Consider the following 15,440-nt stretch of genomic DNA (forward strand, 5'->3'; position numbering starts at 1 on the left):
GGTCAGTTGGTGACAAATCCAGTGACGGAAGAAAACCCACTTCCATTAATGCTTAGACCGTCAATTACCTTTAATTTCTCGTCATTCGTCAGCAACATTGTTATCTGTCAGTGACGGATTGAGGGACCTCACGTCAGGTGTCGGAATGTGCACCTCTAATGATGGGGACATCCCTACTTATATCATAAATAAGTGACTTTCCCAAAACCATCTTTGAAATTGTTTCTATGCTGACTAGCAGGTTTAGATGAGAACTACTGATGCTGAACTATCAGAATGATCATTCTAGCGTCTCACCTGATAAAGCTCTTGAAAGCAGCCGACTGAGGGTTGATGCACAATGGTACCCGACTCCCCTTTTGCTGTTCCAAAATGAACTGATGGATGATCTCTGTGGAAGGGGGAAACAGAAACACAGAAATTAAGAATCTCAGGCACTTTTTGTCAAAAATGGTGAAGGGACAAGTCTTGTCTTTTGAGCCTAACTGGCATCAAGGAGCATTACTCCATATAAAACACGAATGCAGAAAAGGTAAGTCAAATTCACACTTAAACTCATTCATATTTCAAAATTTATTATTGCTCTAACGGTTTTAGATCAATTCGAACTTGCAGGCACTCATGCAAAGATAATATAAATGAGCATTTTTCTAAATACAGTAGTGCAATTCATTTACACTCAAGTTATTTAATTTTTAGAGAACGTAGTTTTGAAAAGAGGGCTTTTTTGACGTTACATGTCTGGTTTGATTGGTAGTAATTAGTTAAGAAAAATGCATATGAACTGAAGAATACAGATTCATACATATTGATATATTTCACTTTTATGGCAAGATTTTCAACACACGATGGTTCCAATGAGACATAATGTGTGTAATTTATTGCTGAACAATGAACACAGATTGGATAATGAAGAGGAAACAAATTAAACTAATTCTACAACGCAAAGAAAAAAATTGCCAGAGGTGAAACCAGAAACAGCAAACATGGTGGCACTGCCATTTCATTGTACAGTTTTGCTCAGCCCGTATGTGCAGTACATCCATGCAAGCGAGCATGTGCCGTGAACATTTCCAAGACAAGGAGTGATTTACAGTTGGAAAGATGACTTAGCAGGTGACATTAAAGCTTGACTGTGGTTTCTCTTAACTCATTCACTGCCAACCCAGTTAATATCTCTGTCTATAGCCGTCGATGGCACTGAATGAGTTAACTGTCTGCCATTCCCAGCGCAGGCGGCAGAATTGTGGATCTTATATACATAATTTGAGCTGAGTCCATGGCCGTTATTTAAGTCAGTGAGACACCAGACGAAAGCAGCGCCCTCATCTTCATGCGGATGAGTTGGCAGGAGATATTAATTACAGCAATGCGTATGTAGTGAGTGAAGACAAGGGGCTGTCTCCCACACGTTCTGGTCTATTATTTCTCCAAAGTGTCTTTTGTGACATCAAAAGACCATCCGGCGCTGCATCTTTCACGTCAAATGTGGAATCTCACACGCATGCATGATTAGCTAGTGATGTGTTTAATGAAAATGGAGGTCAGCTATATTATTTTTAACATTGTTTTAATTGTGTGGATTATTTAGTGACATCTGGGATATACCGTAATTTTCGGACGATAAGTCGCGTTTTTTTTCTTAGTTTGGGTGGGTAGGGCGACTTATACACACACATTTTCAAAATTCAAAAATCCGCAATGTAGTGAAACCGCGATAAACGAACCGTGATGTAGCAAGGGATTACTGTCATTTGAACTGCAATGATTTGGAGTGACACAGAAGGTTTGAAAAACTATTATGGCTTTTACGGACCCGGTCCTTCTCGACGGGAGCTCTCTTTCACCTCTGTGGATGGAAGTCGGGGGCCGGCGCTCGGCCGGGTGGCTGTCCGGGGACGGTGGATGGGGCTCGGACATGGCTTTTACGCACACCCGGTCATACTCTACGGAGCTCTCTTCCACCTCCGTGGCTGGAAGTTCAGTAGTTGTTGGCTCGTTGAACTCTTGTTTTGTTAAATAAAGAGCCGATTACCATTGTTTTTGGTGTTGGATTTTGTCAAATAAATTTACCCCAAAAGTGCTATTTATACTCTGGTGCGACTTATACGTATATGTTTTTTTTCACTTTATTGTGCATTTTATGGCTGGTACGACTTGTACTCCGGAGCGACTTATAGTCCAAAAATTAAGGTAATACAAACCGGATTCGGTTGAAGTTGGGAAATTGTGTAAAACGTAAATAAAAACAAAATACAATGATTTGGAAATCCTTTTCATCCTATATTCAATTGAATACACTACAAAGACAACATATTTAATGCTCAAACACAGAAACCTTATTTTATTTTTCAAATAATAATTAACTTAGAATTTCATGGCTACAACACGTGCAATAGAAGTTGGAAAAGGGCATGTTTACCACTTCGTTACATCACCTTTCCTTTTAATAACACTCAAACATTTTGGAAGAGAGGAGACTAATTCTCTTAGCTTCTGATGTGGAATTCCTTCCCATTCTTGCTTGATGAACCGCTTCAGTTGTTCAACAGTTCAGGGTCTTTCCTGTCATATTTTACACTTCATAATGCGCCACACATTTTCAATGGGAGACAGGGCTGGATTGCAAGCCGGCGGGAGAACCTGGACTCTTTTACTTCGAAGCCACGCTGTTGTAACATGTGCAAAATGTGGCTTGGCATTATCTTGCTGAAATAAGCAGGGGCGTCCATGAAAAAGACGTCGCTTGGATGACAGCATATGTTTCTCCAAAATCTGTATGTACTTTTCAGCATTTATGTTGCCTTCACATGGGAACTGATGCACCCCACCCCCATACCATCACAGATGCTGGCTTTTGAACTTTGCGTTGATAACAGTCCGGATGGTCCGCTTCCTCTTTGGTCCGGAGGACAGGACGTCCAGTGTTTCCAAAAATAATTTGAAAGGTGGACTCATCAAACCACAAAACACTTTTCCATTGTGTATCAGTCCATTTGACATGAGCTCGGGCCCAGAGAACCCGGCAGCGTTTCGGGATGTTGTTCATAAACGGCTTTTGCTTTGCATGGTAGAATTTTAACCCGCACTCACTAATGTAGTGACGAACTGTATTTACTGACAGTGGTTTTCTTAAGTTTTCCTGATCCCATTTAGTGATATCCTTTACACACTCATGTCGGTTTTTAAGGCATTGAGAGATCGAAGGTCACGTTCATTCAGTCTTGGTTTCCGGCCGTGGTGCTTGCGTGCAGTGATTTCACCAGATTCTCTGAACCTTTTGATAATATTATGGACCGTAGATGTTGAAGTCCCTAAATTCCTTGCAATCATGCTTTTAGAAATGTTTTTAAACTGTTCAACCATTTTCTCACGCAGTTGTGGACAAAGTAGTGAACCTCGCCCCATCCTTGCTTGTGAATAACTGAGCATGTTTGGGGAGGCTCCTTTTATACCCAATCATGGTACCCACCTGTTCCCAATTAGCCTGATCACATGTGGGATGTTTGAAATAGGTGTTTGATGAGCTTTTCTCAGCTTTCTCAGTATTTTTTGCCACCATTCCCAACTTCTACTGGACATGTTGCAGTCATGAAATTCTAAGTTAATTATTATTTGGCAAAAACAATTCAGTTGATCAGTTTGAACATTAAATATTCTGTCTTTGGAGTGTATTCAATTGAATATGGGCTGAGAAGGTTTTTCATATCGTATTTAGTTTTCATTTACATTTTACACAATTTCCCAACTTCAACCGAATCCTGTTTGTAGAATGCAATGACCTAAATTTAAACTGTACGCACAGAGAGAACATACATTGCAAGCAATTTGCTATGCTTGTACCCTTTGGGGAGCCGTAGCAGAAAGATGGGGGCAAGACATGTCAACATCCTGCTTTGTGAGGTGAGGTGATATAATAAGATATCACGAGACCTACCATTAAATAAAAAACAATGTTGATGTGATAGCTTATTTTTTTTGCACACTAATGAAATTGATAAGATTCAAAACGGTGGTTCTGAACCTGGGTTTGATCGAACCCTAGGAGTTCGGTAGAAGTTCGCTGCGGAGGTTCAAACACCTTATTTATTGTGTAAATTCATGATGACGCATATCTGAACTGGTCTCGCAAAGGCAACGGCAGACGTCACACTGATTTGCAAGTATGTAATTTGTTGTGAGTTCATTCATTGTGTTGGCTATGTTCTTTGAACAAGGTGATGTTCATGCATGCCTCCTTTTGTGCACCAGTAAAAAACATGTCTTGAATTTGAAAGTATTTTTATTTTTCACTAAAGAGTGGTTCGGTGAATGCCCACATGAAACTGGTGGGGTTCAGTACCTCCAACAAGGTTGAGAACCACTAATTAAAAATGACTGAACATTGACAAATCAAAACTCTTTACACATGGCACTATAGTTATTACATGTACATGAAAAATAATTAAGTTATCAAATTAGTTGAGAAAATATAAATTTTTCGCTGTAAATAAGGATCCCTTCGAGTTTTTGAGGCATAAATGTACTTTTTGTGTTATAATCAGTGAAGAAAATATTTCATCATCACTACTACATTATGTTGTGGTCAAAATTATATTACTTGACTTGCGACTTGTTTGAACCAAGTAATGACTTGATTCAACTTGCATGAGTCTCCATAACCCCACACCTACTGTAACATGGAACTTGAGACTTGAAGGTTACAACTTGAGCGTTATATGCAACTACAATGTGTGTCTACCATCGATCATCATTCAACATTGCGAAGCATATACGACAGCCAGTTTGTGATGTCACTGCGTAGATCCATTGGTTAAAACACCGACATGCAGCCGAGCCACTGGCCTATGAAGCAGCGGACTTTCCCATCAGCACAGAGCAGGAGTGGAGCAGGAAAGGCATGAGAGCATCAGCACCATTGATATAACTCCTCTAATTTACTATGCAGTCATTGTTCATGGTTTTATGTCTCAGTAATTCAATATAATCATAATTGTTGACGTGTAGTATGTAGGTGTACTATGCATTGTGTAGCGTTATTGTACTACATTTATAGGGGTAGAGCAATGTTTGAAAACGCTTATAAGCATTTAAACTGCTATTAAAGTGTTTTGGAGTCATATTGTGTGGTATAGGTATGGTTTAAAATTTTAAACTTTAAAATATTTATAAAGGCAATTATAATCAAGCATCAATTATTCCAGTCCAGCTCTGGTCCACTCTACACTCAATCAAAAGTTATATAAAAAGTGCAGCGGTCTTCAACTTACCTTTGACTTGTCTCACAGAACTTAGATTCTTCTCAAAGCTATCATCAAACTTGGGGTTGGTGAGAGGCTCAAAGTCACTTGTGTAAATGCGGCCAGAGGATGTCGTGTAGCAGCATTTACACATGCATGTGTGGTAGCGTAATCGACCTTCATCCAGGTACGGGTGAGCCAGGGCATCCTTTGCTGAAATCCGCTTCGACTGAGGACCACATAGGCAGGTTACTTGAAATTATGTATGTCATAATACGTTTCAGGTATAATGTATCACTCAAGAAGGTTATTTTGATAGCATACCTTCCAGTCTAATTTAAAATTGCTATTGCTAGTAAAATTGCCAGTGCTAGTAATGACAAGTTGTTGCTTGACAGCAACAACTTGTCATTACTAGCACTTTTAAGACTACAAAGTATTGGAATTGCATAAAATAAAAATGTGGCATGACAAATGAAAAGACACTATCACAACATTTATTTCTCTTGACTCTAGACTGTAAATAAAGTGTGGGTATGGTTCTTGTTTATAAAAAGAAGCTTCTCTGCATTACCTGTTGTAACAGTTTCTGTTCCATCCACCCATTGTCACTATGATAGACATAAGACATTGTTGCCATGGAGAATCAGGGATTGGTTTGGGGTTATCTAGAGTTAGCCCTGAGGGAGAAGGGCCCTGCATGTGTTTTTAGTCTGATAAATGAATGCATCTCAGGGGTTCGGTGCGTGTTTTGTTATTATTTCTAGAATCTCAGTTATCCAATTAATGGCAGGTTGCTAAAAAGAATCATAACTGATTTAATGAGCCATTCACATTATTATTGTATAGATCCATGGGCAATGGGTACTTAGCCTTGCATGGTTTAATCTTTGAGACAAACATATGCTACCGGCAGGATCAACTTGGTATTCTGCCTTGCCATGCAGGCAAGGGAGCGTGGCGGCTGTGCCACAGTGCATCACCCACTTGCCTTGGTTCCTCCGCCATGGCAAGGCCATAGCTGAACAGCATTAAAGCTTGAGAAACTCAATCACTGCCGGATGGACCGCACAAAAACGAACAAGGCAGGAAGCTTCGTCCCCGACAAGCCCCCTCCTCCCCGGCCCCCACCACACCCACGAAAATAAAACAAAAAAAGAAATGAATAAAGATGGGAGATAAGAAATATGTATTGTATTGTACGTGTCAAAAGCTTCAGTACCAATTCAATAAGTGATAATAAAAATACAATTACGATTTAGAATTTTGTTTTGTGTTTTACTTGTGTTCCTTTGTCCGTCTCGTTAAGTTATTGTGTGCAACTATGCTCATTTTCCCTATCCTTTATGTTACCCAATCAGCTCATACGCGGCATTGTTTACATAAAAAACGATTGATGGATTTAATGAATTGGAGTGACACAGATGGTTTGATAAACGCATTTGTTAAAAGTGCGACTTTTACTCTGGTGCGACTTATATGTTTTTTTTCACTTTATTGGGCATTTTATGGCTGGTGCGACTTACACTCCGGAGCGACTTATAGTCCGATAATTACAGTTTTCACGGAAAACACTAAATTCTCTGGGTGACCCCAAACCTTTTAACGATATTGTATTTCCCTACAGCAATTTCTCGATACATTCGTATACACGGCTCTAAATTTTTTTTCCTTTCCAAGAATTTCTATTAACGCACTTCCGGGGTTAATGTGATTCCCAAATTCTGGGCCCCAAAGTCCACATAAAATCGAGGTTAACTGTATGTCCTCGTCATGTTGTCTTGTCACTCTTTATCGCTTCATGTTCCAAGCTGTAGTCCTAGTTTTTGTTTATTCTGGCCCTTCTGATTTTGTACTTTTGTTGATTTTTTATTATGTCAGTCCTTGGTTTTGTCTTTTTTTTTTTTTATTATTAAACTACCCTGGGTTAAAAAAAAAAAAACATTAGAGTTAAAAATTGGAACAACCAAAGAAGTTGGGTCAGTTTAAACCAGGGGTGTCAAACGTAACCGGAACCGGCCCGCCAAGGGGTTCAGTCTGGCCTGGGGGATAAATCATTAAATATTTATATTTAAATTATTAAAAAAAAGAAAAAATAACGAACTTCATTTTCTTTCGAATCTGCAGTTCCTATATTGTCCGCTAGAGCGCTGCGGCGGAACTAACAGCAGAGTGAAGCACTGATTGGTTCTATCCCTTTACCCGCTTTTTCTGTTGACGCTGGCACGCTCATCAGCGAAATGTCACTGTCAAAAAAGAGAAAAGTGGACACAGTGTCGGATTTTTCAGGAAAAATGGACCTCTTCCTTGGTTTAAACTTTAAACCAACTTCCTCTATTGTTTTGCCCAACACAATCCATTTTCTTTTGCAAAACAAACCAAAGTTGCGTCAAATTGACCCAAATTCCTGGGTTTGTACAATTTTTAACCCAGCAGTTTTACAGGTGTATGTGTTCTCAATCCTACCCCAAATGTAACACATTTATACAGTTATGTAAATGCACACATCCTGAAATATTTGGTTACACCTTTTTATAAAATACCTCGAGGAAGTTTAAATCAGCATAATGTGCCCTTCTTTATGACGTACACACACTTTACTCATGACAGCATTTGAAGATGAAGAAAAGATATGAAAGCTACAGTATTTTCCTGACTATAAGTCGCTACTTTTTGCACAAGCTTTGAACCCAGCGGTCCAGTTCGGCTTCTCTATGGATTTTTCATGATTTGTATTATACTGTATGATTTGTGCATATTCTCTTATATGTGGAAATTAAACATTAAAACACCTGCGGTTTATCATCCAGCAGGATTTTCCCCTAATTTTAGTTGGTGCTGTTTATATTCAGGTGTGGCTTATAGGCCAGATATTACGGTACTTGCATTAAACTCAGCGTTACCACCCATTTTTGGTCTGCTATATTGTTATTGATGGAAACAGAGGCAATACCTACAAAATGTCCTTTGTTAGCAAATACTTACAAAATGTCCTTTGTTAGCAAGTTTAAAATCTGACTGGGGGTTGCAATTTTTGTAGCAAATATTTTGGTTTCATTCAGTTTTTTGAAACTACAGCATACTTTAACTTGAAAAGGATTTTGATTCTGATAATAAATTGTAATGCAACTATCGTACTAGGCCTTTAACAAAATTTAAAAAATGCAATTTAAACATGAAACCAGAGAAAAAGGTTGGAGTCAGGTAATCTAAGAACTGGATGAAGTGTAGTTCTCGCTCTATCAAGTGAGGAAGTTGGTAAAGTCAAATAGAAACTCTCTCCTAAAACACAGAGCAGTGATCAAAGAACAATATGAAAAATATACACAATCCAGTGGGATATAATAACTCACCGTATCAAACACCAGCATTCTGCACAGAAGGTGAACAGCTTCATGAGTTGCTTGACTGGACAATGTGTAAAGAACAGGAAGGGATGGCTGTAAACCAAGCATACATACATACATACATACATACATACATACATACATACATACATACATACATACATACATACATACATACATACATACATACATACATAAATAAAAACAGGACATACAGCAATCATTGCAATGTAATATACACTGTATCCAGAAAGTACTAACAGCACATCACTTTTTCCACTTTTTGTCATGTTAAAGCCTCATTACAAAATAAAACACCCATCCATCCATCCATCCATCCATCCATCCATCCATCCATCCATCCATCCATCCATCCATCCATCCATCCATTCTCAACACCGCTCATCCTGTTCAGTGTCACGGGGGTGCTGGAGCCTACCCCATCTGACAACAGGCTAAAGGCAGACTACACCCTGAACTGGTTGACAGCCAGTCACATGAAGACAAACAACCAGTCACACCTACATGCACACCGTCACTGAGCGGTAAACGATACCACGGTGCCCGCACACAAGTCAGGCGAGTGAACCCATGCACAAAAATAAAAATACACAAATATGCAAATGAGTGTATCAATAGCTACTGAATCGCAAATATGCGGGACTCCACTGTAGATATTGTTTTATTTATTAGGAAGAATATATATATGTTACTTGTCTGTATGTGTTACCACAGTGTTTGTGTGTCAATAATCATTCCTAAAAGGAAAATGCCTGCGGTGATGACTCATGCAAATTTCTGCTAGTCAGTCAATAAGGCTTACCATAAAGTGCAAATATAGATATAATGTGTGTAATTGTTTTTGTTGTGGGTTAGGTTTTATAGTAAACTTCAACTAGGGCAGGCATGTCCAAAGTCCGGCCCGCGGGCCAATTGCGGCCCATGGTCAAATTTCATCAGGCCCGCAGCCTCTGTGATAAAATCATTAGTATGTGGCCCGCCGCCATTGTTGACCAGCGCTTTAATACACACGTACCAAAGCTATTTTATATTTATGCCGCAGAAATGTAATCTTGCGCGACCCGGCGTGATTTCACACCGAGAACATGACTCCAGCTGTCCTGCTATGCGGAGCATGCGCAAGTCAAATGCGGAAATAAACCCGTTGTAAAAAGGGTACGCGCGAACCGGCTGCGTGAGCCCTGTGTGAAATGTTCATGGGGCGAAAATAATTTTAAACTCATGTAAATTTAAGGTATTTTATACAGTTTGTTCAATGTTATCGTATTTTATGTATTACTTATAACTCCTGTTTAAAATGTTCATGAGGCGAAAATAATTTTAAACTCATGTAAATTTAAGGTATTTCATACAGTTTGTTCAATGTTATCGGACTCTTCAGATATGAATGAAAGGCAGAATTTGTGTTTTTAGAGTTGTTCACATCTGCCTGAGTGGCTTATATTTGGTTATTTTGTCATTTAAAAAATAAAGACAATTGGGAGAATGAAATTTGTTTTATAACAGTGTTTATTTGGATGAAATTGTAGTTAAAAAAATGTCCGACAAAACTACTGGCCCCCGGGCCCCTTCACTTTATCAAATCTGGCCCTCCTTGCAAAAGGTTTGGACACCCCTGAACTAGGGTGTCATTAAACAGCTCAAAACATGCTCAGGGTGGGGCTGAGTAATGTGCACCTCACACACTTGCTGCAGGACCCACACTGCTTTTAGAAGAAGAATGAATGCCTTAGCACAACTGATATACAAAGAAATTAAGATGTTCCACTAGTGGAAGGCTGCTACCATGCAAGGTGCAGCCAGGCGCCTCTGGGAGCAATTTAGGGTTCCGTGTCTTGCTCAAGGACACTTCGACATGGTCACCAGGGGTGAGGATTGACCCACAACCATCAAGTAAGGACACAAACACTACCACAGAGCCACATCGCCCACAGGGGGAGGTGTAGGGTGGTGTATTCACACCATCCATCCATCCTCTTCCACTTATCCGGGGTCGGGTCGCGGGGGCAGCAGCTTTAGGAGGGACTCCCAGACATCCCTCTCCCCAGCCAGTTCATCCAGCTCATCCCGGGGGATACCAAGGCGTTCCCAGCTGAGAGACATAGTCTCTCCAGAGCGTCCTGGGTCATCCCTGGGGTCTCCTACCGGTGAGACATGCCAGGAACACCTCCCCAGGGAGGCGTCCAAGAGGCATCCTGATGAGATGCCCGAGCCACCTCATCTGGCTCCTCTCAACGTGGAGGAGCAGCGGCTCTACTCCGAGTCTCTCCCGGATGACCGGGCTTCTCACCCTATCTCTAAGGGAGAGCCTGGACACCCTGCGGAGGAAACTCATTTTGGCCGCTTGTATCCTGGATCTCCTTCTTTCGGTCACGACCCATAGCTCGTGACCATAGGTGAGGGTAGGATCATAGATCGACTGGTAAATTGAGAGTTTATCCTTTTGGCTCAGCTCTCTCTTCACCACGACGAACTGGTACAGAGTCCGCATTACTGCCGACGCTGCACCGATCCGCCTGTCGATCTCACGCTCCATCCTGCCCTCACTCGTGAACAAGACCCCAAGATACTTGAACTCCTCCACTTGGGGCAGGACCTCATCCTCAATCCGGAGAGGGCATTCCACCCTTTTCCAACCGAGGACCATGGACTCAGATTTGGAGGTGCTGACCCTCATCCCGGCCTCTTCACACTCGGCTGTGAACCGCTTCAGTGAGAGCTGGAGATCACGGCCTGAAGAAGCCAACACCACCACGTCATCTGCAAAAAAGTAGAGACGCGATGCTGAGGTCCCCAAACCAAACACCCTCAACGCCTCGGCTGCGCCTAGAAATTCTGTCCATAAAAATTATGAACAGAATCAGTGACAAAGGGCAGCCTTGGCGGAGTCCCAACCCTCACTGGGAACGAATCCGACTTACTGCCGGAATTGCGGACCAAACTCTGGCATCGGTGATACAGGGACCGAACCGCCCTTATCAATTGGCTCGGCACCCCGTACTCCCGAAGCACCCTCCACAGAACCTCCCGAGGGACACGGTCGAACGCCTTCTCCAAGTCCACAAAACACATGTCGACTGGTTGGGCGAACTCCCATGCACCCTCGAGGATCCTGCCGAGGGTATAGAGCTGGTCCACTGTTCCACTGCCAGGACGAAAGCCACACTGCTCCTCCTGAATCCGAGGTCCGACCTCCCGACGGATCCTCCTCTCCAGCACTCCTGAATAGACCTTACCAGGGAGGCTGAGGAGTGTGATTCCCCTGTAATTGGAACACACCCTCCGGTCTCTCGTCTTAAAGAGGGGAACCACCACCCCTGTCTGCCAATCCAGAGGCACCGTCCGCAATGTCCACGCAATGCTGTAGAGGTGTGTCAGCCATGACAGCCCCACAACATCCAGAGCCTTTAAGAACTCCGGGTGGATCGCATCCAACCCCGGGGCCATGCCACCAAGGAGTTTTTTAACTACCTCAGTGACTTCGACCCCAGAGATTGGAAAATCCGCCTCAGAGTCCCCAGGCCCTGCTTCCATAATGGAAGGCGTGTCGGTGGAATTGAGGACGTCTATGAAGTACTCTCCCCACCGACTCATGACGTCCCAAGTCGAGGTCAGCAGCACGCCATCTCCACTGTTAACAGTGTTGACGGTGCACTGCTTCCCCCTCCTGAGACGCCGGATGGTGGACCAATATTTCCTCGAAGCCGTCCAGAGTCGTTCTCCATGGCCTCGCCAAACTCCTCCCACGCCCGGGTTTGTGCCTCAGCAACCGCCGAAGCCGCGTTCCGCTTGGCCATCCGGTACCTGTCAGCTGCCCCGGAGTCCCGCAGGCCAAAACGGCCCGATAGGACTCCTTCATCAGCTTGACGGCATCCCTTACCGCCGGTGTCCACCAGCAGGTTCGGGGATTGCTGCCACGACACGTATTCACACGTATTTGGCACATTAATCGTTTTTTCTTTCAATATGTTATGATTGTGAGAAGCCAAAATTGAAATCACAGTTAAGTTCCTATGAGTTCCCCCGCCCTAATTCAAAACCTTTGTAGCACCTGCGCTATCCTACCTAAACTCAATTAAACCACACTCATGAAGCAGCAGCCATTTCTGCAATGAGTGGAAATAGCCTCACAAACCATCAGGGAAGCTACAACCCACAACACTTTATAAGTCACCATGGCCTCCACCACTCAAAGGGACTCGTCAACGAGTTGGGACTGCCCCAAAAGCCTGGGCAGCAGGAAATCATCTTCATGGTAGTTCTCCAACTATCTTTAGAAAGGTCTGAGTCGGCTCCTCCGCATCATCCTCCACACTGGAAGGCTTTCCATATGCCTCAAAGAGCTGATTGAACAGTGGCAGGAACCCCATCTCCGCATCCTCCACCCAAGAGAAAGAGACACCGATTGCAGGAGGTTTGTTCAGAGAGACAGTTCCATTTTGAGGCCTCTGTTATATGCAGCCAGCACTCCTAAATCCTCCTCTGCATGGTGCTTATTACACACAACTAATCCTTAATTGAAAAAAAAAGATTCTCGTCGCAAGCCCAATTTTATGATAAAAACAAGTGAGACTAGAAGCCAACCCACATTGTTTTAAACAAAACCCCACTAGTGAAATATATTGGTCTGACACGTGACAAACATTATTATTATTATATTATTATATATTATTATCATGCCCAATGGCAGTTCTCATGAAATACTTAATGACAAGACAACTAATATTTTGGTTAATTCAATTGTATCACTTAGTTTGTTGATTTAAGTTCAAATCTGTACATATATATTATTGGCCATAAGACACCAAGGGGCAGATTCACACAATTATTAATCAATACTCAAAACATTTAAATATTTATAAAAAAAAACAGTGCTGGCAAAATAAAAAAAAAAGCAAAGAAATGTATTCTGCAATAGTGAACCACTGGTGTTATACTTGCACTTTAGGTGTACAGACATTCATTGTTCAAGTGTCCAAAGGTTCTTAGCAAAACAAAGACATCATGCGACAACACAGCATGTCAGACAGAAAAACAAATTCCTTACAAGAGCCTCCTGATTACCTGTTTGTTAGGTCCTCTGAGAATATGTGCACGAGCTCCTTCACACGCCGTCCTCATCGCCTCCATAGAAGGAGTCCCCAACAAGTCAGTGATCAAGTCCAACTATTGAGAGACAGAATTATATTTTCATTTCATTTCAGTGACAATATTTAGGCACATATTAAAAATGCACATGAACACAAGAACAAATGTAGATGTAGCACATTAGAAGAGAGTCATGCCAGGGAAACCAATCTAAAAAAAACAAAAAAGTCAAGGGACTTGACTATTAGCGCTCCCTTGAGTCAGTCTTTATGTTAAAACAAGGACCAAATTTAAATATTAGATAGGTGTTCATGGCCCAAACCTCCGGTTGGACCATAAATTTCAAACTCAATGCCCATCATTTTATGTGGCCCGCGAAGACATATTTGACATCGACTTTGTCTCATTACTAAAATTACAAATTGTCTTCACTTTAAAGAAATAGAGACATTGTTTGCATTTTTTTTGTATTACCATTCGTCTTTTTAAAATATCGTATTGGCCCGAATATAAGACGACGCTAATTAAAAGACGATCCCCTCTTTTTTAAGACTCAAGTTTGAAAAGAGACTTTTTGAACACCATATTTAATTTTTATACAGAAAATAATTACAGTACATCTGAAACAAATGATTATAACAATGTATTCGAGAGAAAAAGCCTGTTATTTTGCCTCATTCAAATCATGCAAAAACTGTCTATCACATCTTAATATCTGAACATTTAAATATGTAAACTAAAGTGCAATCACATTTGTAAATGAATGGCTTCTGGTTTTTGAAATGTAAATAAACCAATCTACTGTGATAGAACAACAAAATTGCAATAACTGCAATAACCATCAAAGTGAAGTCTAACTGTGACTAGTCTTGAAACAAATCGGAATCAGGAAAAATATTGCAATAAAATATTGCAAACTGGTTTAAACTTGAGAGTCGCTGAAATCTCTCTCTTTCTTCTTTGGGACAGGGGTTCGCTTTGGCCTGGGGAGTTAAGTTCAGTATTCACTTTAAAGATATCTGGCGCCATTTAGCGTTGTGAATGGGTATAATGTCTAGACCCCGAATGTAAGACGACCCTCACTTTTTCAGTCTTATTTCAATGCAAAAAACACCGTCTTGTATTCGGGCCAATACGGTATTTGAAATATTTGTACTGGTCTCTGATTTAAAAATGTTCATTGATTTTGTAGCCTTTATTGTGTGTACTATATAGAACAGGGGTGGCCAACCCGCGGCTCGCGATCCGCATGCGGCTCCTTGCCTGGTTTCATGCGGCTCCTTTACGTTCATATCAACATTCGTGTTTTTTTTTTTTTTAATGCGTTTTCGCTTCGCTCCTTGCCTGGTTTCATGCGGCTCCTTTACGTTCATATCAACATTCGTGTTTTTTTTTTTTTTATGCGTTTTCGCTTCGCTTGAGTTTAATATGGTATTTTCGTCAAACGCTGTGTGTTCGCTTTACTTGAGTTCAATATGGTATTTCGTCAAACGCACATCCGCATGAGGTGAAATCTTGCAAAGGAAAATGTGGCCCATTTAAAACCAGGGGGGGGGGGTTTAGTTCATGTGTGCTCATGTATGATGTGGCTCTTTGCGGTAACACAGTAAAAAATGTGGCTCTTTGTCTCTGACTGGTTGGCCACCCCTGATATAGAAGATGTTGACAGTCATAATAGCAATCGTGACAGGCAGTTGTTTTCCATGAGAGTTTTGAGGGTGTCACCTGCTAAGTTTTGCACAGA

The 15,440-nt window shown here is 41.5% G+C and overlaps 1 protein-coding gene across 8 annotated transcripts in view; it reads right to left on the reverse strand.

Moving 5' to 3' along the window:
* Nucleotides 1–15,440, reverse strand: part of nlk2 (nemo-like kinase, type 2) — an 86,311-nt gene that overhangs the window by 57,634 nt on the left and 13,237 nt on the right. For 5 of the 8 annotated variants that reach the window (XM_085915695.1, XM_085915694.1, XM_085915691.1 and 2 more), the window contains 4 exons: nucleotides 13,673–13,774; nucleotides 8,594–8,680; nucleotides 5,271–5,469; nucleotides 298–391 (listed from right to left, as the gene is read on the reverse strand). In XM_085915695.1, the coding sequence (XP_085771821.1) occupies nucleotides 298–391; nucleotides 5,271–5,469; nucleotides 8,594–8,680; nucleotides 13,673–13,774 (482 nt within the window). The other 3 variants (XM_085915696.1, XM_085915692.1, XM_085915699.1) reach the window with 3 other exon arrangements.

This window comes from Syngnathus leptorhynchus, chromosome 7 (assembly GCF_054491065.1).
Source record: "Syngnathus leptorhynchus isolate UIUO chromosome 7, UIUO_Slep, whole genome shotgun sequence".
NCBI classification, from domain to species: domain Eukaryota; kingdom Metazoa; phylum Chordata; class Actinopteri; order Syngnathiformes; family Syngnathidae; genus Syngnathus; species Syngnathus leptorhynchus.